This window comes from Mus pahari, chromosome 14 (genome assembly GCF_900095145.1).
Source record: "Mus pahari chromosome 14, PAHARI_EIJ_v1.1, whole genome shotgun sequence".
In the NCBI taxonomy this organism is placed as follows: Eukaryota; Metazoa; Chordata; class Mammalia; order Rodentia; family Muridae; genus Mus; species Mus pahari.
This window is the reverse complement of record NC_034603.1, coordinates 65112488-65136394: the sequence shown is the minus strand read 5'-3', so window position 1 is coordinate 65136394 and position 23907 is coordinate 65112488. Positions and strand designations below refer to the sequence as shown.

General features: G+C 53.7%; 3 protein-coding genes and 1 non-coding gene across 7 annotated transcripts in view; 2 read left to right on the top strand and 2 right to left on the bottom strand.

Moving 5' to 3' along the window:
* The window catches only part of Psmb3 (proteasome subunit beta 3), a 10002-nt gene extending 7002 nt beyond the window's left edge, over positions 1 to 3000 (bottom strand). Inside the window, exons 1-2 of the mRNA XM_021213384.2 lie at positions 2923 to 3000; positions 2447 to 2631 (exon numbers count right to left, since the gene is read on the bottom strand). Coding sequence (XP_021069043.1) covers positions 2447 to 2631; positions 2923 to 2925 — 188 coding nt within the window. The 5' untranslated portion in view covers positions 2926 to 3000. The remainder of the gene's footprint in view (positions 1 to 2446; positions 2632 to 2922) is intronic.
* An 867-nt stretch (positions 3001 to 3867) lies between these two features.
* On the top strand, positions 3868 to 3941 carry Trnan-guu. Its single transcript has one exon. It is a non-coding gene; the product is annotated as a tRNA-Asn (tRNA).
* Positions 3942 to 6243: 2302 nt separating this feature from the next.
* Pcgf2 (polycomb group ring finger 2) lies at positions 6244 to 16938 on the top strand. Of its 4 annotated transcripts, XM_021212114.2 has the most exons (11): positions 7028 to 7047; positions 7302 to 7396; positions 13101 to 13254; positions 13849 to 13945; positions 14117 to 14172; positions 14262 to 14312; positions 14561 to 14669; positions 14780 to 14834; positions 14920 to 15015; positions 15675 to 15755; positions 16372 to 16938. In XM_021212114.2, the coding sequence occupies exons 3-11, from the start codon at positions 13143 to 13145 to the stop codon at positions 16741 to 16743; spliced, it is 1029 nt and encodes a 342-aa protein (XP_021067773.1). In that variant the 5' UTR covers positions 7028 to 7047; positions 7302 to 7396; positions 13101 to 13142; the 3' UTR covers positions 16744 to 16938. The 4 variants fall into 4 exon arrangements, with proteins under 4 accessions (XP_029402303.1, XP_021067771.1, XP_021067773.1 ...); XM_029546443.1 differs by lacking the exons at positions 7028 to 7047; positions 7302 to 7396 and adding an exon at positions 6244 to 6334; XM_021212112.2 differs by lacking the exon at positions 7302 to 7396 and having other exon boundaries at positions 6910 to 7047.
* A 1172-nt stretch (positions 16939 to 18110) lies between these two features.
* Positions 18111 to 21157, bottom strand: Cisd3 (CDGSH iron sulfur domain 3). The gene is given in 6 exon segments (XM_021213831.2): positions 18111 to 18463; positions 20115 to 20234; positions 20548 to 20580; positions 20841 to 21029; positions 21031 to 21085; positions 21087 to 21157. Coding segments are annotated over 6 exon segments (633 nt in total). The 5' UTR covers positions 21143 to 21157; the 3' UTR covers positions 18111 to 18283.
* Positions 21158 to 23907: the final 2750 nt, after the last annotated feature.

Below are 23907 nucleotides of genomic sequence, written 5' to 3'. Positions count from 1 at the left end.
TCTGCCTGCTTCTGCCTCCCGAGTGCTGGGATTAAAGGCATGTGCCACCACGCCCGGCCCTCTCCTTTTCTGACTTTTCCCTAGTCCCCTACTAAAAATAAAGGCTGTTTTCTAAGTGCAGTTCACAACCTGCCCCCCCCCCTGTATTCTCCCTCTAGACTCTGCTCCCTACGATTCAACACGCCATCAAGCCCTCTCCAGACCAAAGGTATAACTTCAAAACCCTATCCCTCTGAAGGGTGTGTCTTAGCGCCTCAAAATCGACATTAAAAAGATTACCATCTGTCACAGTCCTAACTGTGGGATTTCAGTCACAATACACACACAATGAGAACTACCTGGGAAAAGTCACAGCTGTGCTCTAGTCTAGATGTTCCTGTGTTCCCCCAGTCACCATAAAGACTGGTTCCGGGATCCTCCACAGATCCAAAGCCCAGCAGGGCCAGTTTCTTATATGAAATGGCATTATTTCTTTCTTTCTTTCTTTTTTTTTTCTTTTTTGGTTTTTTCGAGACAGGGTTTCTCTGTATAGCCTTGGTTGTCCTGGAACTCACTCTGTAGACCAGGCTGGCCTTGAACTCAGAAATCCGCCTGTGTCTGCCTCCCAAGTGCTGGGATCAAAGGCGTGCGCCACCACCACCCAACTCTAAGTCACTTTTTAATGCCCTGGGTTTTCAAACACCCCTCAGTGGGGAATACAAGAAAATTCTGAGCATGTTCAGTATAGATGAATTTTTTTCCTCTAAATTCAGTCTGCCCCCTCAGCTCTGTAGCCCAGGCTAACCCAGGCTAGGTAACCCAGCTGACATTAAAGTCAGGTATCAGTCTCCTGCCTCAAGCATGTCCCCCCCCCCCTTTCCCCAATGCTAGATACTGAACCCAGGGCCTTGTCATGCGAAACACACTCTACCACTGAACCACAGCCCCACCCCGGCTGAGTAGTTTTCATTTAAGCTAATTCAATCTGATGCAAACCTTCAGATTGGACCCAGAACCTTCAAGGTAGACTGTATTACACTTCAAAACCCAGGTTCAATTCCCAGCCCTCACAAAGCAGCTCACAAGTACAGTTCTGGGCAATCCAAAGACCCCTTCTGGCCTCTGGGGACAACACACAGCCGGCATACAGACAGACATGTGGACAATCATCCATATATATAAAATACATCTTTAAAATAATAATAGTAACAACAACAATAATAATAATAATGGGCTTGAGGATGTAGTTCAACAGCATATCATATGCTTAAGCTTTCAAAATCCTGGTTTCGATTTCTAGGACCAGGGTTGGGGGTCGGGGAAGACTTGACTCTTCAGCAACACACAGCATCCTGTCCTTGAGCCAGTGGGATGGGTCAGTCGGTAGTAACACCTACACCAAGCCTGAGCAGTTCAATGCCTGGAACCACATGACAGAAAGGCAGAAGCAACTCCTGCAAGCTGTCCTCTGACCTCCACACATGGCTGGGGAACCCGGGCATACAGACACAATAAAATAGTAATAATAATAATAATAATAATAAATGTAGAGGCTGGAGAGGCGGCTCAGTCATGAAGAGCACTGACTGCTCTTCCAGAGGACCTGCTTTCTAGCCCCACCACCCACATGGTGGCTCACAACCACCTGCAACTCAAGCTGGGTCATGAGGGTTGTTGGGGGGAGGGCTGTCCAACAATCTCTTCTAGCCTCTGCAGGCACCGCACACACGTGGTGCACAGACACACATACATGTAAAATAATAATGAATTGTGGTTTTTTTTTTTTGGGGGGGGGGTTCGAGACAGGGTTTCTCTGTGTAGCCCTGGCTGTCCTGGAACTCACTCTGTGGACCAGGCTGGCCTTGAACTCAGAAATCCGCCTGCCTCTGCCTCCCAAGTGCTGGGATTAAAGGCGTACTACGCCTTTTGAAGGTCCCACCACAACAATCAGAACCTGTACACTAGGGCCATCACAGACAACAACCCGTTCCCCCTCTCAGACTCTTCCATCACTCAAATCACATAACCATTGTCAACTAGGTATATTAAGTGGGCAGTTAAAACCCAACAGCCCATCATGGTTAGTTATCGTTCGGTCTGTCTGCTTTGCCAGCCGCCTACTGGTTTAGCGAGTGCCCACGGTCTTTAGAAAGATCTACACTAGGATCCTGGCTGACATTCATTACTGTGCATCCTGAACAAAAGACTCAATTTTTTCAATTGCAGAATGAGACAGCTAGCCAGTAATATTAAGACGGTGATGAAGGGACTCCCTAACAAAGATGCTTCTTCCCATTGAGCCAAGCACGGGCACAAGGTAATGCCAGAAAAACATAGGTTAGGATCCAGCTCCGTATCGCTGTGGTGTTCAGCTGAGTTCTACACTCAATCGTGGCTTTTGGCAGATGGCTGACATCTGGCTGCTCAACGAAGAAACCTGGGTGAAGATGGGGCTGGGGACACTTACACTGTCTGGACGTCAGTGGCCAGGCCGGCTAGGCCTATGTAGAGCCTGTCACCCATGGGAAAGATCTTCTGGAAGTCCGTGGTCACCATCTGGGCTTGGATCCCGAAACGCCTGTCTGCAGCGATGGCCACACAGTTCTTTCCCTTCATGGCCATGACGGCCCCTCCATTATAGGACATAATAGACTGGGAGCAAACAAATCAAGGGGCTCAGTTCGTGGAGCTAAGTGCGATCATAACCTTCAGATCAGTCCTGGTCCCCAAAACTCATTTACCCGAGCCCTCCGCTCCGGGGGCGCCAGTACGCCAGGAGCTCCAGCCCTGGGATGGGCCCGGTGGGGCACCCAGCACTCATCCGCACGGTGCTCCCATGTGCATTCTACTGACCACCAGGCTCTCCCCGTCCCGAACCCAAGCACTACTCGTCCATGCTTTCAGTTCCCATCCCAGACTCCTTCTCTGATTCCTCGATCTCACCATGATTGCGCTGGAGTGGAAAACCCGATCTCCACTGCTTTGCCTGCAAACCGGCTCTGGCTCGCTCAGGGTCAACGCTCTCGCCGAGTCCTCCCCATTGGCTGGCGGGCCGACTCGGATTGACTAGTTCAGCCTTCCATTGGACACTCGTGCCGTCAGTCACAAATATGCATAGTTTGGTTGAGACACCAAAACGGAGGTATGGAAAGCGGAAAGTGAAAAGTCACTGTGAGTGCGGAAGAGCCTACGATCCGGGGCATGTTGGGATCTTGGAGGACCTGGAGTTCGGGCGGTCCCGCCTAGGGGCGGAGTTTGCAACACGTGGGCTTGGGACAGGGCCTTGTGGGGCTAGTGCTGTCGCGGAGTAGGTAACCTGGCGCTTACGGTGGTGCTGCAGGAGTTAGGCATTTTACTCAAGCTACCCGACTTCATGTGTTCATTCACAGATCCTTACTGTTTACCGGGATTTTTGCAGATGCCAATTTACCTATCGGCACCGAGTATACCGAAGGCGCCCATTCTTTGCAGAATTGGAAGACCTTGCCTAGGGTTCGTGCTGAGGGGGTTCAGTTCCAGAATGGAGCTTTGTTTTGTTTTGTTTTGCAGGAGTGAGCTACAGGTTGTTCAGCGTTTGGAGTCCCTCACCCCCAATCCCTGCTGGGCGACAGAGGTAGCCCTAAGTCTCTGTTCACTCTACAGAGGAACGTTCTGTGCCACATCCAAGACACTGACCGAGGATAGCCTGGGCCAACGGCTCCAGGGCAGCCCAGGCCCGAGCACAACCCCTGTTGCCCCTGCCACAGCCACGATTCGCTGTTCTACGAGATCAGATTTTGTTCCGCTCAGTTTCTAAGCTACTGTAACTGCTTGCGTCGTGACTGGTCTTGTGCCACATCGGGCTCATTCCTATTGACTCGGCTCTCTGACTCACAAACGACCGTCACCGTCTCTGTGGCGCAATCGGTTAGCGCGTTCGGCTGTTAACCGAAAGGTTGGTGGTTCGAGCCCACCCAGGGACGGCGTGTACTTTTGAGACCGCCCTTTTTAAATCGCAAATGTTCAAAAGCCACATTCGTTACCGAAGTGCCAGAAGCAATGATTGTGATACACCAACCCAGACGGTCACTGTATTTAGAAATTCGTTTGTGGTCAGTGAACGGATCTATCCCTAAAGTCTCCTCACCACCTCTCACCATTCAGGATGACAGAAAGGCAAAGCCAGGTTTCTATCTCACTGCCATGTTTTTTAACGATGCAATTTTCCTTGGATTAAGAATAAATTTTGCAAAAAAAAAAAAAAAAAAAAAAAAAAAAAAAAAAAAAAAAAAAAAAAAAAAAAAAAAAAAAAAAAAAAAAAAAAAAAAAAGAAAAAAAAAAAGAATAAATTTTGCTGTGGAGGTTGGACAGCTTCCCATTGTCTGCATCAGTGGACGATATCAACTTGAACGAGGACATCTGTCCCGGTGGATGGAAACAGTCAGGATTTATGAAACCACAGGAACAAAGTGAGGGATAAAAGAGTGGAAGGAGGAAGAACCTAGCTGTGATCTATAGAGAAAGGCATATTGTGAGGGGGCCTAAGTAGACAGTGCGGAAGATGGGGAAATAAATACAGAGATCGACAAATGGCATCGTTTGCAAGAAGGAGGGTTGTAAAGGACACGGAGGTAAAGCTACACACAAGCAAGGAGGAACGACTCTAGTGCAGCCATTTAAAAGGGATTTTCTCCTTGCTCTTGTTTCCGATGGCAACAGATGCCCGTTGGTCCTTGCCTTGATGTTCTCGGTTCCAGCTCTCTGGGACCCTCTGATTTCCGACTGATTGTGTTCACCACATGTGGCAATCAGCTAGAGGACAGCTACAGACCTGGTGGAAAATAAGGGCTCTTTACAGTTTGCAGAGCACACTGGAGAAGGTGGGCAGGAGGAAGATGTGTAAGGGACTCTTTCCATCAGTTCTCTAGACATTTGGCTCAAAAGAAGTCTCTTGTGGACTCCCTCGTCCATGTTTGCAGACGGGGGGGGGGGGCACAAGCCTAGAAGACCACCGGGCACTTCAAACACGAATGGAGAAGGGAAGTTTCCAGCTTATTGCCCTCACTGGCCCTGCTCCAGCGTCAAAGCCCAGTTTACCTCCTGTGCCTAAAACAGTTTCTTGACATTGGCAGGTGCCAGGTGCTTCCAAGTGGTTACTGGAATAAAGCCTGAAAGATCAGAGAATTTTCGATGTTGGGACAGTTGAGTCAGCGGTTCTCCTGATGAACCACAGGGGTTAGCAGTATCCCAGCATAGATGATTTATTGGAGTTTTAGTGGGTAGTGGGTTTTCAGTGTGCCTCTACTCTCCAGCGGTTTTCTTGGAACTGGAACTTAATAATTGTTTGAGGAGCAAATGGATACCCACCCCAATAAACAAAGGTAGCCAGGTGTACCCCTTGGCTCCCTGTTGCAGTGCCCTTCACGTTGAGCAATTGTGTTTGCTATAGCCGAATGGAAGATGCCGGGACACATGGGCCCTGATGACAGTGGGCGTGTCTAACTCGAGACCCCTTTCCACAGTAGCCTGTGAGCTCGTGGTACTCGATGTAGGGATGGGGAAGCAAGTGACCGATCCTCCCGGGGCCTCTTCCGCTCCCACTTGGACCACCCGATCTAAGCGGAAATCTCTTGCCTTTCCTCTACAACGTCATTTGGCTATGCGGGCTAAGAGCTGAGGCTGGTGGGGGGTCACTGGGCGGACAGCCCTTACAGGGCTCTTGATAAGCGGACCAGTGTATGAAAGCCCTCACTTCGGGACTGCTTTAGGCTTGGAACAAGGAGAGGAGGCAGGCTCGACAAAGATTCGTTCCTTACTCGAGCCAACCCACCGTCCAGGCGCTTAAAGGCTTTTCAGGCCGGATAATCGAGCTCTTTGGAGGGACAGTCACAGTGGCCACCCCCAATAAATCATAAGTAACGAATCAGCGAAATCGAGCGACCTATTGAGGTCCACGTTTCTTGTGGTAACGCAGAATCGATTCGCTTCCTTGGCGCCGTCTCTTCTAGCTCTCCTTCCTACTCTGCCCGGGGCCCGGGGCCGCTGGGGACAGGAGAGCGAGCGCTGGGTGGAGCCGAGGGCGACAGTCGGAGTGGGCTGGCACCAGCCACCTTCGCGCTCGCCGGCCCCTCCGCGACCGCGAGGGAGGCGCACCGGCGGCGAAAAGGCGCGCGTCCTCTCTCGACTCCTCGCTTCCTACTGCGTCGGGGCCTCTCGAATTCGGCTAGTTATTGTGTCTCTGGCTCGGCGCCCGAGTTCGTGTCTCGGGCTGCTCTCCCCGCCCCGGACTGCGTTCCATTCTTTTCCGCCCGAGCACGCTGAGCGCGCCAGCCTCGGCCACAGCCAAGCCCCGAGGCCACCGTGCGCTTCCCGCGAGGTGCGAGGACCCCGATCCGGTGGGGGGAGGCGCTGAGGGCACGCTCGGGGTCACACACGCACTTAGGAATCCCAAGGGATTCAGCTGGAGCGATCCTCACTCGGACGCGTGGCCAGCGGCGGCGCGTCCCCCGCCCAAGCGCCCTTTGGTAGCGGCGACGCACCGGGTGCCGCGAGACACATTTCCGCCCAGTCTGCATCTCACCATTTTCCAAGCTCCCCAGCTAGGGTAGGGATCACAGGGTCGGTGGGAGAACACACTTATTTTAGGAGGAGGAGGTGGTTTCATGACGGAAGGTAACACAATAGGACCTTTCCTCCGGGTTCAAGGGATCTGCTTGACTAAGAGGTGGTCTCCTCTTGGTTTGGGGGAAGCCCAGCGCAAGGCGGTAGGGAGCAGCTGAGCTAGCCTCTCCCCCTCCTCTTTCCCTCTCTGCAAACATCCTGAAGGAATGAGGTCACGTGGGTGAGTAGTGGGCGGGACCTACTCTTGTCTGGAGGAAAAAAGCCATTTTGTCCCCCCCCCACGGCCCCTCCCCTCCCCTCTGGTCCCCTCTCCTCCCCACTCTCCCTCCCACCCCAAGCTGCTCTTACAAACTCCTTTCTTACCATAGGTTTCTCCCCTCCCGCCGACCGAGCGAGCGACAGGGCTGTGGTCCCCCCTCCCTCCCTCCCATCCCCCCCTCCCCGAGACCCACCGGACCCCGAAGCCAGGTAAGCGGACGCCGACTCGCGCTTGCCTCCTTGCTACCTCGTAAGCGTCTAGGGCTAGCGACCGGGACCCGTTTTCACCTTTCCCCGCAGACCCCAATGGGAGCCGGAGCCCCGGCCTGGCCTGCCGCTCGCGCCCCTTCCCGCCCCGCCAGCCGCTGTCCAAGCTCGCCCGGTCCGCCTTTCTTTCTCCCGTTCCCGGTCTCTCTCTCTCTCCTCTCTCTCTCTCTCTTTTTTTTCCTTTCCTCCCTTCCAAGATGGCCGAAGTGGATTCCCCCTCTTAACGATTTGGAGTCTCCCTCGACCACCTCCTCTTTGTGCAGCAGCCCCCTGCTAAGACCCTGCTTGCGAGGTATCGAGGGGGAGGGTCCGGGCGGCCACGAGGGCTTTGGGGACATACGCTAGGGTGGGTCTCGTCCCCCACCCGACCCGAGGATCTCCACAAGCTGGAGCAGACTGTGGCTCTGGCCGATCGGCCCCCTTCGAGTCGGGCAAGGGTCGCCTCCCGAGTGGGCAGTGAGCGTGGTAGACGCGCGAGGGCTTGAGGCCCGGAGGAAGGGGACTTGGCTTTCTGGCGGCCGAGGGAGGGCGCCCTAACTCCTGGGGTCGGGATCTTGGGCACCTCCCCCAGAGGTCCCTTTCGTCCCGGTGCGAGGCGCCCCGCCCCCTCCCTGAACCACCTCGGCTGAGCTTTTCCCTACCTCCCTCCCGGGGCCCCACCAAACTTTGGCTCTAGGGAGGGAAGGAGTGGCCACTCGGTCACTGGGGTGTGTGTGTGTGTGCCTGATCCTTTGACCTAGGCTTCGCGGGAAAGCACGGGCGGAGGGGAAAGAACGGGAGCGAGGAGAGATTTAGCATGCTCTGTCTTTTCATGAGTGGCCAAGGGGTCTGATGAGGTGGCCCTTCTGCCACAGGAGGCGAAAGGGGAAGCGGCTACTCTGTTCTCCTTGAGCTCTGCCGCTGCTAACTCTGAAAGCCGGGGAACCCTGAGCCTGCAGGCGCCCCGCGCCCTTCCTGTCTCCCAGGGGCGTCTAGGCAAGCCCCCTAATCTTCCATCCCTCACTTCCCGGGTCTATCCAAAATTGCTGTTGTTGCTTGATCGAGATGAGTGTATGTATGTGTGAATTTAAATATGTTTTAAGTATGTACAGGTGTTGCCTAGAGTTGTCCCCGCGTCTTTGTCTCTCGTAGCCCCTGGCCGAGCTCCCGCCATCCCCCATACTGCCTCTGTCTCTCTTGGTCTTCCTCTCGCTGAGGGAGGGGCTTCTCTTTGCCGGCTCTCACAGTCTTGGGCCGCCCTCTCTGGACTTCTTGCAGTTGTGCTGTTCCCGAAACTCATGACAACCCCCCACCCCCAACATACACACATCCCTGCTCCAAGGTGTTATTATTGTAATCGGAGGAGCATAAAGCCAGTACTGTTGTAGCATTTTGGTGGAGCAGTTTTCCCAGGGGTTCCCCTGGTTTGAGGTTGGGGCTTGCGCACTTAGAACTGTGTTTGGAATGAGGCAGGAAACAGCCTCCAAGGATCCAGTCCGGCTGTCGCCTCATCCTGTTCAAGTTGAAGGATTTGGGAGGTGGGCAGAGGAGGGGGAAAGTAACTCCCTGAGTGGTTGATGAAGCTGTTGCCATGGGAATGGACAGAGGCTGAAGTGGAAGAGGTTACAGGTTATACAGGTCAGAGGCCAACTGTAGCCCCCCCCCCCCCTTAGCGGAGTGGTGGTGGTGGGGGCGCTGAACTGCCTTTATTGCTGGAAGACTTAAATTATAATTTGCCCTGAGAGGACTAGAGGTTCGCAGAAGGTTAATGTCTGTGGCTCCAGTTTCAGGCAGGGATGTGATGGGGTGGGTGGAAATGACTTCTGCATCTGTGGAGTAGGAACCAGGCTCCAGCATTGCTGTGTGTGTGGTGGTGTGGTGGTGTGTGTCTTGGCAAGTGTCTGTCTGGCCTGTGTGCATGACCAGGCTTATCTGGCACCGGGTGTTGTGGATGTTAGAGATGAAGGGGGTGTGTCTGGCTCTGGATATGAGTATCTTACGGTGCTGCTGTCTTTATTATTTATTTATTTATTTATTTATTTATTTATTTCTGTTTTCAGGAACTGAGTGGTAGGTCGAGGCTTCTATCTTTTTTTTCCATGATAGGGGTTGGACCACTGCCAAAGGTTAGGAAAAGATAAGGTTCCGTGTCCTGGCGCAGAACCCTCTGACATAAACACATGAGATTTCCTTGCAGAGCTGGGTCTATGAAGCCTGGCGGAGGGGGAAAACCAATGCTAGAAATTCATGTCTACACACTGCGCTCTGGCTCCTTCTGGTTCCATTGTGCCTCAGTTTCCCCATCTGTACTGCGGAGGTGGTGTAAGGCATTATTAGCTTTTGCCTCCCGTTCCGCAGGCCCACAGGATGGGTTTCTCAGCAATCGCTCTCAATCCTTCTACCCACCTGCTCTGCTCTTCAGCCAAGTCCGAGTCCGGTCCCATTCCGAGCATCACCTGTTTTTCTGAGTGACCTTGGGCAAATCACATCTAAGGTTTTTTTTTTTTTTTTTTTTTTTTTTTTCATCTGTAAATTGAGAAGACTCACAACAGTGCTTTCAAAGATCACATGGGGGGGGAGGCTGGTTAAGAGCCCTGACTGCTCTTCCGGAGGTCATGAGTTCAAATCCCAGCAGCCAACCATCAGTAAGGAGAAACAAATAAAAAAACCTATGGGCCAGAGCAAGAGAGAGAAGGGAAGGGGGAAAGAATTTAAAAAGAGATCATGTCCACCTCACTGGTCAAGTACTAGGATGTGACCTTGAATGACCTCTTGTGGCCTGGGGCTTGATTTGATTTGGTGCACAGCAAGGCAGAGGGCTGGTGTCCCTGGAGGCAGCAGGACCCTCTCCCTGTGGCATCAGAGACCCAATACCTACAGAAGAAAAGTCTAGTTCTTTGGAGAGATGTGGGATGTCTGTCCTTTGTAGGCTGGAAGCCTAAGGAGTGGAGCCCAGATGGCAAGGGAATGGGTGCTAGGTGGTGACCAAGCCCCTTTCTGGCTTGGGGCCCCTGGGAGCCAGGAGCTAGAGCCAGAGAGAACTACAGACTGGGGGCGGGGGCAGAGGGGGCTGTTGGAGGAATGTAGAAGGGGCTGGGTTCCAGCTCCATTGACACCAGTTCCAAATGGTCTCCGCCCCTTTTCTGCTTCTTGGGAACTGTGTCCTTCGCTTTTTCTTCTCTAGACGCTTAGTCTCTCCCAGCTGTCCCCTCCGTAGTGTTGTGGTACACCATTCCCTTGTTCTCCCCACCAGCACCTCAGCACCCCACCCCACCCCGCATCAGGAAGGAACGACCACGACCACGACCACGGTCCTGATCCTGAGCAGGGGAGTGGGGAGAGGATGCTCTGGGGACGGGGAGCTCCTGTTTACTGCCACTCTTGGCACCTGCTGACAGGGCCCTGCAGGTAACCATGGCAATCAGGTGAGGAGCCAATCAGTGCCTCTCCCCACCCCCAGCCCCAGTGGTAGCTTTCTGAGGCCCCTAGGGATGGGAATGGGGAGCAGAGAGGCTCTTTGCTCCCAGGGGAGGCAAGGAACCTTTCCATCCATAGCATCTCCTTCCCTTATGGCCCTGGGCTTAGAAAGAGCTGGGGCCTGCTCTCCTGTGAAACCTCTAAAATGACAGACTGTGTGGGGCTCCTGTGGCTTCTTAGGAACCTGTATCTCTTTGCAAATGAAGTGTGTGGGTGAAGAGCACATATATTCTTTCATGTGTGCGCGGGCACGCGCGCGCCTGCGTGTATGTGCGTGTGTGTGTGTGTGTGTGTGTGTGTGTGCGCGCGCGCGCGCGCGCACTGGGTTGAAGGGATTTACCCCAGCAGCCTGGATTCCCTGGCAGGCTCCTACTCTGATATAGTTTGTTTCTGTCTCTGTGTGTCTCTGGACACAGGCACACACAGGCAAGCAGTCGCATGAAGTACCTTTGGAAGCCCAGACAGCACGTACACACGGTGGCTATTACACATGCTCAAGGAGACAGCCACTTGGAGTTTGTTCTGTCCTCTGGATGGTTGTAATAATATTTGGGCTTCCTGCCAGAGACTGTGTTACCATGGAAACAACTAAACAGTAGAGTAGCCAGCAGCCTCTTTGAGATTGTGAAGGGGGAGCCCATGCAGGGAGTACCAGCTAAGGCCACCTGTAGGGGCAAGAACTCTGCTCCAGGTTTGTAGGTCAGCGAGCCTGGTCTCTGGGCCACCTCTGGCTGGCTTGTTCCCGTCTCTTTTCTGCAACTTGGTGTCTGTCCCAAGTGTGGCCTTTTGTGTAGCTCCATCTATTCCAGCCTCTGGCCAGGTGCCCTGGGGCTTTATTAGCTGTCTGGGTTCTGGCCAGGCTCATCCTGGGGTCTCTATAGAAACTGCAAATCCTGGCTGTGAATTTCTTGTCCTAGAAAACCCTGTGTGGTGGCTTTAGAAAGCTTTCTGGAAAAGAGAGAAGGGTGTATGTTGTAAAGGAGAGGTTGGGGGCTTGGCCAGCCTCTCAAGGCTCCTGGGCTTTGGCTCTGGGAGAGAGGAAAGAGGTAGTAGCCCCTTCAGGCCAGAGCCAGAGGGAGCCGGAGCCGGAGCCGGAGCCAGAGCGAGACAGAAACAGAGCCAGAGCCAGAGCCAGAGCCAGAGCCAGAGCGAGCCAGAGCCAGCTTCGAACTGACCTCTGCCTTCCAGGGCCTGGCCAGGTGCATTGGAAAGCTGGGGACAGAGAACACCCCCCTCTGCCCAGTTTTTGGCAGGTGTCTAGGAGAACCTGTGACTTGTTTGTGGACAGCCTGCGAACAGGTGGCAACAGTCACCAGGTTGGGCCATGGCGGGATCCCAGTGGCCCATGAAGCAATTCTGTGTGTTCATGAAGAGTGGGTTCCTAGACCCTGCACACTAGAGCAGTTAGTGGGCCGTTGGGGGTGGGGTGGGCAACATGGTGTGGGGGTTTCCCACCACAGGACAGGAGAGGTCTTTCTGCCAGGCCCTTGGATTAGCTGCAAAGTACCATGTCAGGTTGGGCCTGCAGCTCCTTCTTTATAAGTCGGGACATAGAAAAGCCAGCCTCGGGGTTGCAGGAGGCCAAAGGAGGCAGTGGTAGGTAGACATTCAAGGAGCTGTCTGCGTCCTTAGATGTCTGCAGCGTTAGAGGAAGGCAGTGTTCTGAGGCCCGAGTGGGACAGTCAAAGGGACAGGTGGTGGGCCTGTGTCCCGGTGTCTCTTTGGAAGGTCTCTTCATGAAGAACCGCTCATCGGTGGAGTGGCGACAATTTATTCTTCACATTGGTCTGTGAATTCAGTTGTCTGCACTGTTTCTCTTAGTGCTTGGTAGATATCTGACCACTCGAGTGGATATGGGTTGGAATCAGGAATAGAATTTTTTTTTTTTTTTTAAAGATTTATTTATTTATTATATGTAAGTACACTGTAGTTGTCTCCAGACACTCCAGAAGAGGGCATCAGATCTTGTTATGGATGGTTATGAGCCACCATGTGGTTGCTGGGATTTGAACTCTGCACCTTTGGAAGAGCAGTCGGGTGCTCTTACCTGCTGAGCCATCTCACCAGCCCAGGAATAGAATTTTTATTGCATGTATTTTCTGTGTGTGTGCGAGCGCGCACATGTGTAAGTAGCCAGAGGACAATCTGCAGGCATGGTTTCCTCTCTTCCCACCGTGTGGGTCACCAGGCTTGACTCTACCTTAACCTGCTGAGTTCTCTCCCAGGCTCACAGGTCCCACCCAGGGAGAGCTTTAAAAGCATTCATATCTTCCCGTTTCCTATGGTCTGACTTCAGGCTTTCCTACTGCTTCTAAATGGTAGATGACCTTGCTTCTCAAGGTGGCAGAAGCTTTCTGAGTCCCACCCACCCAGTGAACACTCAGAGGGTGGGCCAGAAGCAGCCAGTCTCCAACTGGTATCCAGTTGCACTTACAAAACGGAAAAAAAATGGACTTTGGGCCCGTGGGGAGGGGAAGAGTACTGACTGTAGGGAAGTAGCTAAGGGTGGCTGGATTTCTGATCCCATTTCTGTTTCCCAGGGTGACACTTCCCCAAGTTTCCTCAGTCCTGACCCCGGCATCATGCATCGGACCACACGGATTAAAATCACGGAGCTGAACCCTCACCTCATGTGTGCCCTCTGTGGGGGCTATTTCATCGATGCCACCACCATTGTGGAATGCTTACATTCCTGTGAGTTGAATTCAGGGGTGCCCAGCTTAGGGGGCACTGCTCAGGGAAAATGGAGGACATCCCTTGCTGCCCTGGAAAGTAGTCCCTGGGATCAGTGAGATATTGCCAAGAAGGGACAAGTGTGTGGTGTGTGTGTGTGTGTGTGTGTGTGTGTGTGTGTATGTATGTGTATGTGTGTGATGTAGTGGTGGGAGTCCTGGAGCCAGAAGCTCATTTCCTGGGACAGCATCAGAAACCTCACTTTTTCTGCTATCTCTGGCTGAAGTCTGACCCCTGTAGATTCAGGGGTCACTCATTTACACTGTCAGATTGGTTACCAGACATCCAGGACCTGTGAGGTGTCTTACCCCGCTGGCTCAGGGGAGCCTAGGACTTGGTGCGCTTTCTGTGTTAGGCTGGACACCACCCTGGCTCATAGAGATAGAGGGGCCCATCCTCCCCTAAGGCTAGGCAAGCTACAGCAGCCCAGATGTGTGGACACGCATGGCCATGTTGGGCTATCCTGAGCTACTGGGTCGTAGTGGGAAGAGAAAGCTGAACGTTAGCCTGGGTGAGAAGGGGCTCTGACTGTCTTCTCTCTGTCCACACGCCAAGTCTGCAAAACCTGCATCGTGCGCTACTTGGAGACCAACAAATACTGCCCCATGTGTGATGTCCAGGTCCATAAAACGCGACCACTGCTGAGCATCAGGTGGGCTTCAAACCCCATACTCTGCCTCCCAGTGGCTAAGGAATGCCAGGCCAGGAACCTGCATGCCTCAGTGCCGAGTCTGAAGAAGGAAGGGTACAGATCCTGTCACATTCCCTGGCTAGCGAGATGAAGGACCCGTGGTTGCTAATGCCCCTGTATATTCTTTCCCAGATCAGACAAAACCCTCCAGGACATCGTCTACAAGTTGGTGCCTGGGCTTTTTAAAGGTATCGCGAGCCCCTGTGTTGTCCTCGTCCCCCCACCCCGCCCCCCAGTTTCTAGCTGTCACCCAGTCATCCCTGCCTCCTTCCTTTAGATGAAATGAAACGGCGACGGGACTTCTATGCAGCATACCCCCTGACAGAGGGTGAGTGTATGTTCACTCTGAACCCACAAGCACATTCTGGTTCCTGAAGCCACGTGACTGCCCAGGGCTGCCCCAGCTGTGAATGTACCAGCTTTGGCCTCCACTGTCCCTCTGACTTCCAACAGATCTCCCAGCTAGAGTACTGTCCAGTGGACACTGGGTTCAACCTCTGAGCTACCCCACTTCCCTAGGTCCCCAGTCCCTTGCTCTATCTTTGACCAACCCTTCTGAGCTGTCTCCCTCTGCAGTCCCCAACGGCTCCAACGAGGACCGAGGCGAGGTCCTGGAACAGGAGAAGGGAGCTCTGGGTGATGACGAGATTGTCAGTCTTTCCATTGAGTTCTACGAAGGCGTCAGGCAAGTTCAACGTAGGCCCCTTTTCTACCCTGGCCCATTCTTCAAGACCCAGTCAGACATGCATTTGGCCCAACAACTCCATAGTCCTTAGCCTCTCTCTCTTCTTCCAGGGACCGAGAGGAGAAGAAGAACCTTACGGAGAATGGGGATGGAGACAAGGAGAAGGTGAGTCTTAGGGCCTGTCTAGCAGTGGGCTGTAGGCTGAGAGCCCCGTGGATGCACCTTCTCACTGTGGCCTCTTCCCCCACAGACAGGAGTGCGATTCCTGCGGTGTCCAGCAGCCATGACCGTCATGCACCTGGCAAAGTTCCTCCGCAACAAAATGGATGTGCCCAGCAAGTACAAGGTGAACGCCTGTGCCGTCTCGGACAGCAGAGCTCTGCCAGCGTGTCTGACTGGTGGACATCACAGCCATCACGGAGTTGTATAGTGGGCCTGCAGGGTACCCTAGCCCCGTTGTTAAGGATGAGATGGTCTGTAATGGTTTTAGTTGGTGTACGGAGGGCCTAGGGACAGGGATGTGTGCACGCAAACAGTGTCAGGCCTTTGACGGGGCCAAGGAACTCTAGGATACGGGCTGGTCGACCATGTTGAACACAGCATCCCTTGGAGGTCTCTGATGCGCTTGGCTTTGCTTCTTTGACAGGCTCCTGGGTACAAGGCTTCCCTTAGCCCATACTTGGGTAGGGAGACAGTAAGTGCTGTGGCGCTCACCCATCAGGTCAGATGTAAGGATGGTGGCATCAGAGCTGCCTCTGTGGTTCCCTTAGGGGCACAGGCAAGAGCCGTGTCAAAGCGGTCCTAGAGAGAGAAGCCTCCCTTCTCCCCATCAGTGGGCTAGTGGAGTGTCTTGGGATAATTCTGGAAGGGAAGTCACATCTGTAGTAAGGAGAGGGCTCCTGGAGTCCACCTGTCAATTCACTTAGCCCTATCCCCCAAGACTTCCCAACCCCAGTGGCCAGGGTGCAGCTGCTGGGTCCCATGGATGTCATCCCCTCCCTCCAGGTGGAGATCCTCTATGAAGATGAGCCCCTGAAGGAATACTACACCTTAATGGACATTGCCTACATCTACCCCTGGCGAAGGGTAAGGCCACGAGCAGGTGACAGGATGGGGGCAGTCCGAGGTCCTACATGGCCAGGCCTGGCATTGATCAGGGGCCACAGTGACATGAGACACCCTCTTACGTCAGACACTCCATCCCTTGTCTCTGGAGCCAGGCCTGGCCCTGGTGGCTCATGGCTCCCAGGTCAGCTCTAGGCCATTTCGTTTGTTTGTTTGTTTGTTTGTTTGAGACAATTGTTGCCTGGCTGGCCTCAAATTTGGTACAGAGTCCAGGCTGGCCTTGACTTCAGAGCAGCCCTCCTTCCTCAGCCTCCTGGGGGCTGAGGTTACTGGTACAGCCCCCACAGGTCCCTTGCTGGTGCCCTGGTTACTGCCACTCAGATTCGGGGTTAGCAGTAGGAGCTGCTACAGTGGAATGTGATGCCTTCCATAACTGTGGTCTCCGCCCCACCCCACACTCTTTCTTCACTGGGTCTATGTCTCTTTATTTGGTTGTCTTGCTCTGTCTCTTCACTCTGCAGGGCTCAGACCTTCCCCTTGCTCCTGTTAGGGCCTTGGTTGGTATAGGGATAGCGTGGCTCGGTCTTTCTTCTGACACTCTCTTTTCTAACTGCTGGCCTCTTCCTTCTCATCACAGAATGGGCCTCTCCCCCTCAAGTACCGTGTCCAGCCAGCCTGCAAGCGGCTCACCCTGCCCACGGTGCCAACCCCCTCAGAAGGCACCAACACCAGCGGGGCATCAGAGTGTGAGTCAGTCAGCGACAAGGCTCCCAGCCCTGCCACCCTTCCGGCCACCTCCTCCTCCTTGCCCAGCCCTGCGACCCCATCCCATGGCTCTCCCAGCTCCCACGGCCCCCCAGCCACCCATCCTACCTCCCCCACTCCACCTTCAACTGCCGCTGGGACCACCACAGCTACCAATGGGGGCACTTCGAACTGCCTGCAAACGCCATCCTCCACCAGCAGGGGGCGCAAGATGACTGTTAATGGCGCTCCTTGCCCCCCTTGAGGAAAGGGACCCTCTCCTTCCGCAGCCATCTTTTCCCTCCTTTTTACTTTTTCTGGGCCCCCTTTTCCACTTTTGACTTTCCCTGGTTCCTCCCATCTTCAGAGTGGGAGGTGGGTTTTATAAATAAATCTATCTATATATAAATATATATATGTACATAGGAAAAACCAAATATACATACTTATTTTCTATGGACCAACCAGATTAATTTAAATGCCACAGGAAACTCGTGTGTGTGTGTGTGTGTGTGTGTGTGTGTGTGTGTGTGTGTGTGTGTGTGTGTATGGGTGGGGGTCTAGGTCTAGGGGTCTTTGTACTTTACTCCGCTCTTCTTGGGGGTGGGGACCTGGTGGTCTTAAGGGGCCATTGGAAGTATTAACGTTCTTCCCTATGTCCCTTCTGCTTTCCAGGGCAGAGGGCATGTTGGGTCCCCTAGCCCTAGCTGACTAGGTGGTCCATCTTGGCTGTTCCCCATCCCTGTCTAAGCCCCCCATTGCTGTATGTTCAGAGTAGCTGAGACAGTGCCTTTCACAAGTGCAGTCTGTCCTCTGGCAGTGAGGACCAAGTGGCTGTGAAGAAGGCATTCCCCTCACCTCCTCAGACAGTGGGACCCCCCCCGACCCCCCCCATCCCTACCCTCCTGTGGGAGACCCTGGCCCTATAAAGTCTATGTGTGACTTTGGCATTGTGAACACTTCATTTTCTCTTGTCCTACCCTGACCCAGGAACCCAATCTAGCAAGACTGGAGGTGACACTCATGGGGGGGGGGAGGCAGGCAGCGCTAGAATAGAGGGTTGGGGTGGGTAACCCCAGACAAGCACAGACTCCAGTTCTGCCAAAAGCCAACAGCCCTCCAGTTCACTGCCTCACCCCCAGCTGAGGCCAGGCAGGGAGAGGACAGAGGCATCTAGAAGCACAGGAAGATAAAAAATGAGCTGACCCCAACTCTACCTGGTGGACCACCTATTAGGGGCAGACCTTGCTCGCCTGCCCTTCCTCGAGTGTACATAGATCTGGGGGGAGGGGAAGAGGACAAGGTGTTAGCTTAGTGTGTGAGGTTCTGAGCCCATGGGTCTGTTTGCACCACGTCCTGAGTCTGAGGTTCTGTGACTGTACCCTCCTGTCCAAGGTCATTTGTATCTCTTGGCTTTGTAATAAATGCTGTGTACTCTCTTGAGCCTGTGGTTCTTTGGGACAGAGGGAGGAGGAGGAAGAGGAGGAGGAGGGTGTGCTCCCCAACCTTACTGTGCTGACAGGAGTGGATCTGAACTACCCTACTTAGGTCACCAGACACCCTCTGCCCCACAGGTCACACTCTAGCAGAGGAGACAAGAGCCTTGCCAATGACCACAGAACAGTTAGCTGTTAGAGGACAGGCCGAGGTGTTTATTGACAGCTTTATCAGATGCCGAGCCTGGCTCTCAGCTGCCCAACAGGAGAATACAGGTTTTCCAGGGCACAACTGCTAACGAGATGTGGTCCTTGGATGTCCCCTTCCATGTGTGGCTCGGCATTACTGCCTGGGGTCACAGTCCCCCCTCAGAGTGGGGCACCTATTTCTGCTTTCTGTACCTGCTCACTTTTGTGGGTACCATCACAGTAAGGGGGTCGCCGAGTGGCCTTGCAGGCACATAGGGCCACTGTGCGTGTCTCTTGGGCCTTGAACTTGAGTGGAGAAAGGCCAGTACGCTGGAAGAAGTGGGAGCCATCACAGAAGGGCTGAGAGAGAGAAAGAGAGAGAGAGGTTAGGGTCAGGGTGGGGAGTGGAACACTCTCATTTCCCCAAGCCCTGCAATGTGGGGGGGTCACAGAAAGGCTGTCATGAAGAGAATAATGTCTCTGTACAGTGTTGCAAGCTCTGACTGCTCATCTTTGGGAGATCCAGAGGCCAGAACCATTTGCAAGGGGAACTGGGCCTCAAAAAGAGGCAATGTTAGTACTCCCAGGTATTAAAACCGCCTGCCTCTGCCTCCCAAGTGCTGGGATTAAAGGCCTGCACCACCACTGCCCAGCTGGGTTTTACATTTTTAAAAGTGTGTGTGTGCATACTCGTTCGCGTGCGCACGTGTACACATACATACACACACACACACACACACACACACACACACACACACACACGAAGTCACAGAACAACTTGTGGGGGCTTGGTTTTCTTCTTTCACCATGTGGGCCCTGGGGACCACACAGGTCAGCAAGGCTGTGTGGCAAGTACCTTTACCCACTGAGCACTTGCCAGTCAGGTTCTCATGTAATCCAGACCTGGAACTCCAATCTTCTATGGATGTATGTTGTTACACCCCGTTTATTGCGTGCTGGGGATGGATAGACTCCAGGGTTTCCGCACACAGCAGACAGAGGCCCCACCCACTGGATTCATACCCTCACCCTCAGGTTTTGTTTTTGTTTGTTTTGTTTTTCTTTTTTTAACGGCTAGGTGAGGTGAGTCCCCATTGGCCCATGCAAGTGACATCCTTTGCAATGTTTTGGGTCAGTCTTGCCTGTAAGCAAGGGGGTGTCTACGACAGCCTGCCTGGAGTACCACTATTAATGTAAGCACCACCACGTCTCTCAGGGGAACCCTTCAAAGGATGGCGAAGACCGAGGCCCAAAGAGGGGAGAGGCCTTGTCAGGGGCAGAGTGCGCGGAGAGATGAACTGGCGAGAACCAGTACCCTGCCTAACGGGCATGGGCATGTACCCACAGTCCTCTGGCTGGCATGCCCTTGAAACTGCCCCACCCTCTGGAATAGCTGTTCAAAGGTCACAAAGGAAGCCTCCAGAGCTAGATTTATCATCCCAACCAACCACAGTACAGGAAACAGGGCAGAGTTCTCCAGAAGGAAAGGGAGAGGCTCTGGCTACAGCGTAGGGCTCCTGTACACCTGGGATGGCAACGGATGGCAGCAGGCAAGCAGGAAAAGTCACATCCAAGGTGAAAAGAGATCTGGGAGGGGGCATCAGGGAACACTGAACAGAATCCTCCCCGCTGTGAGGTCCAAGCCCCCCCCCCCCCCGGGGAACATGAGCTGCTTGGAAAGAACAGGGCAGGCAGAGCTGTGGCTGTTCTATACCTCCTATGCTCCTGGGGAGGGACATGGGCATACACTGACAAAGTCCCTGGTGTCCCTGGCCTGTGAGCTGGTTTCCTGCCATATATTTCTCACGTATATACAGAAAGAAGGGAAATGTGGACGGACCGAAAGTCCCCAGGATAGTCCATGCTGACCCCGAGCAAGGGGAGTGGAGGAGATAGATGTGTACGTGTCACACCGCCAGGCCTAACCGTTAGCGTCGGAGATCAGGCTTGTTCAGGACAGTATGGCCATAGATGTGTCCCATCTAAGGGAAAGGCTACAGGGGTAACTCACCTGTTTCTTGCTTCGGCCACATACACACCACCTGTAGGTTTTTCCGGCAACCAGCTCCAATCTGATGGGTGTCTTCTGTGCCACCACAGGCTTGGCTGGGTCTTTGGGGAACCATCGGGCCTATGACCAGGGTGGATGCGTGACTCGGGATCATCCCAAGTCTCGGATGTACTTTTAGTTAGCGGGGGTGGGGTGGGGTGGCATGGGTGGGTGGGGGTGGGTTCTGTAACTTTTCTTCAAACTCTAGGGCTTGACCAATCAGGTGGCTGTCCTCCCCTCCGCGGGGAAACCTGGTTCCTTGCCTTCTGCCCTCTGGTCCACCAAACCTTCCCTAGAGCATGCTGGGAGCAAGGGGTCGCTGTTTTGGATGTAGCTCTTGAGGCTTGGGGAATTGATGGGAGTTGTGCCGAGAGAAGACACGAGGTGTACTCACCAGCCAAGAGGAGATTTCCCGCCTCTGACACGGCTTCGACAAGGCAGGCAGGCAGATGTGATTTGGAAACAGAAAAATAAAATCAGTGCGGAAGCAGAGTCGCCGGAAGCCCATCAGGGAAAGGAAAGACTACAGGCCAAAGGAAAAGGAGCGTGGGACCTTTTTTTTTTTTTTTTTTTTAATGGTTGGGAAAAGGGTCAAAGAAGAGGCCCTGAGGATCTTGGCATCTACTCGGGTGCTCCCTCCGGAAAGACTGCCCCGTAGGGCCGCGCAGCCGAGGGGTGGAGTCTGACCTGGACCGGTGGAGGCGGGGCCGATCGGCCCGGGGTCACCAACGAGGGGACGCTCACCCAGACGCCGCGCATGACCACAGCGTGCAGGCTCGTCCCCCCCACGCTGCGCACCGCCGCTCTGCGCGTCGCCGCCCTCTCCGCTCCGCCCCCAAAGAAGACACCGCCCGGGCCCGCACAGAAGGGACACGGCCCGAGCAGCCCTGAAGCCGGCAGGTGCCGCCCTGGCCCTAGAGTTCAAGGCAGTGTGGGGAGCTATCACTCTGCGGGACTCGGACGTCTGCATCTTCACCTGCACCGCACATTCTGTGCACTCCGGTTTGAACTATTCTTACAAGTACTTGCGAAAAGGGGGGTCACTGACCGTATCCTGTCCTCCTCCCTCAGGCCTCCACAGTTGGGAACCCATCTCCCTCCCTACAATAAAGCCAGACAAAGCAAGGTCTCTTTGGTTTTTTTTTTTTCTTTTTTAGTAAAACATTCTTTTATTAAAAGAACAAGTGCTGTTTACGAACTGCCCTTCGTACAAATAACATCCGTTATACAAAGATACAAGACCCAGGCTATGCACAATTCCAGGCTTGAGGTCGCAGGGGAACCACCTCTTGCGCTGAGGATATAAAGGTTTCAGAAAGAATGAAAAATGAGCCCCTGGGTTTGCAATCTGTGGCTTCCCTTCCTTGCTCCCTTAGGAAGGGTCTGCTACATGGAAACAGGCTGGGATGGGGGGAAGGGAGCCACAGTCCTTCGGGTCTTTAGTCCCAAGTGGGGCTGGAGAAAGCGGACACAGGAGAAGGGACAGTCCTCAGTCCCCAACGCTTCAGTAGGTCAAGACAAGGTGGTCTGCTGGGAACTAGACACACCTGTAATCCGGGAGGAAGCGGCTGGACGGAAGAGAGGGGCTCCCTGGCCCCACCTCCCTCTGTCCTAGCGGGCACCTCTCACTAGACTCCTGCTGCCTGGTACTCCCTTTGGCCCTCTGCGCTCTTGGGATGACTGGCTAGCAGGGCGGGCCTGTGTGAAAACCTGTCAGCATTTCCAGGGTGGGAAGAGGAAATGGAACTGGTAGCCTCTCTCTGGGCTCCCCTCATTTGTCTAGGGCCTTCCTAGGAGTCTAGGGTGGGCATTCCCTGGGTCTCAACATAGGGAAGGGAAGGGGTCACCAGCCTCATGATCAGGCTACCCAGGGCCAGCAGGAGACCCAGGAGCTTCAGAGAGAAACCCACAAGCTGGGGGATGAGGGAGAGGGGATGGGACATACAATTTATCTCTTCTCTTAAAGGCAACCCTTAAAGTGTCATTGTCTGTGGAGGATTCGTCAGCTCAGAGCTAAGACAGTCAGTGCTACAAAGATACCTGCCCGCCACGGGCACAACCCTACTACACTCACAACACCACACACTCACCACACACACAGGGACAGCCAGCCAACCAGCTGCAGCTTGACAGTGGGGCAGTTATGACCAGAAGGCCAGGTACAAAGGCTCATCACTGCCGTTACTGAGGTCATGTCACTCCTAGGTTTACAGCAGTCGCCTGTAAAGCCAGCTCTAATGACCCCTAAATCCAGCAGCGTCCCTTCAGATCAGCATCCACCAGCCATGACCCAGCCACCCTCACCCTGGTGGGCACAGGCTCAGCATCTGTCACCCGCTCACCTCTTCTCACTTAGGGTGGTGACATTAAGATCCACTCATGCATTCTGAGACTCCACTTCCGCTCTGCAAACCACATCCTCCCCCTCCCAGATCGAGATGGCCCCAAATCTGCATCCTTTCTCTCCTTCTAACAAGCTCTTTATCAAAAAAATGGACCAGAGCCAGACGTAGTGGCACACGCCTTTAATCCCAGCACTCAGGAGGCTGAGGCCAGCCTGGTCTACATAGCAAGTTCCAGGACGACCAAAGCTACGTAAGGGTAGACCTTGTCTTTTTAAAAAAAAAAAAAAAAAAAAAAAAAGGTGAGGTTGTCAGAGCCATTTTGCAGTATCCTGCTCCCTTTCAGGGACCCGATTTCTCCCTGTGACAGGGCACCAAGTCACACCTCTCCTCAAGTCTCAGTGTATGGAGTAGCACCGCCAGCGCACCTCTAACCCCGCACTCGGGAGGCAGAGGCAGGCAGGTCTGAGTTCGAGGCCAGCCTGGTTTACATAGCCAGTTCTAAGTCAGCCAGGGCTACACAGAGAAACCCTGTCTCAAAAAAACGCTTCCCTCACCCCCAACCCCCAAAAGAGGAGCGACACCAAACCATGTGGCCGAGAGCCCCCAGCAAGCCCAGCCTGGTTATCCGCTAGGGCATCCTGGCCCAAAACAGTGAAAGGAGCCCAGGGAAGTGCCGAGAGCAGAGTTCCAGAGCCCTGAGCGCTCCTGCGCCACAACACAGGGTACTTGGTTCTGCGTGGGGCAAGGGTGTGGGCCTGGATAAGAAAGGCTGCCTAAGATCCGAAGAATCACTGGCTGTAGACAAGGAGTCTACAAGAGTGGAAGAGATGAAGATGTCTTTCTAGTAAGCAGTTAGAAAAGTGAGCGTTTCTGAGGTCATCTCAACTGTCCCCCAAAGCCCTTCCAAGTGTGAAAGGGTTTGCCTCTGAAGGGTCCCGGCCCATCCTAACATCTTACAGTCTTATCAACAGGAATAGTATTTCCCAGATCATGGGGGGGGGGGGACAACAGTTGAGCAGCACAGGCAAAAATATATCTGTACTACGTTTCTGTCCTTGCCAAAAATATACACATCTTTTCTTTATTAAAAAAAAAAGAAAAAAGAAAAACCCCAACAACAAAACTCAACGTAAACACACCAAAATGCACACATGCAGAGACCCAGACATGAGCAAGGGAAACTGGAACTGACCCTCAGTCCCAGCCAGTGCAACCAAAAGGGACACAAGGCCTCCTTGACGGTGCTCTGCGTCCCACGCAACGTTTTTCATTACCGCCCTTGGCAGAGAGTCCCTGCCACCTATCATTACACCCTGGGAAAGAGCTGGTGGGTAAAGGGACAGTTGTCAGCTTAAGTGGGAAAGAGCTGGTGGGTAAAGGGACAGTTGTCAGCTTAAGTGGGAAAGAGC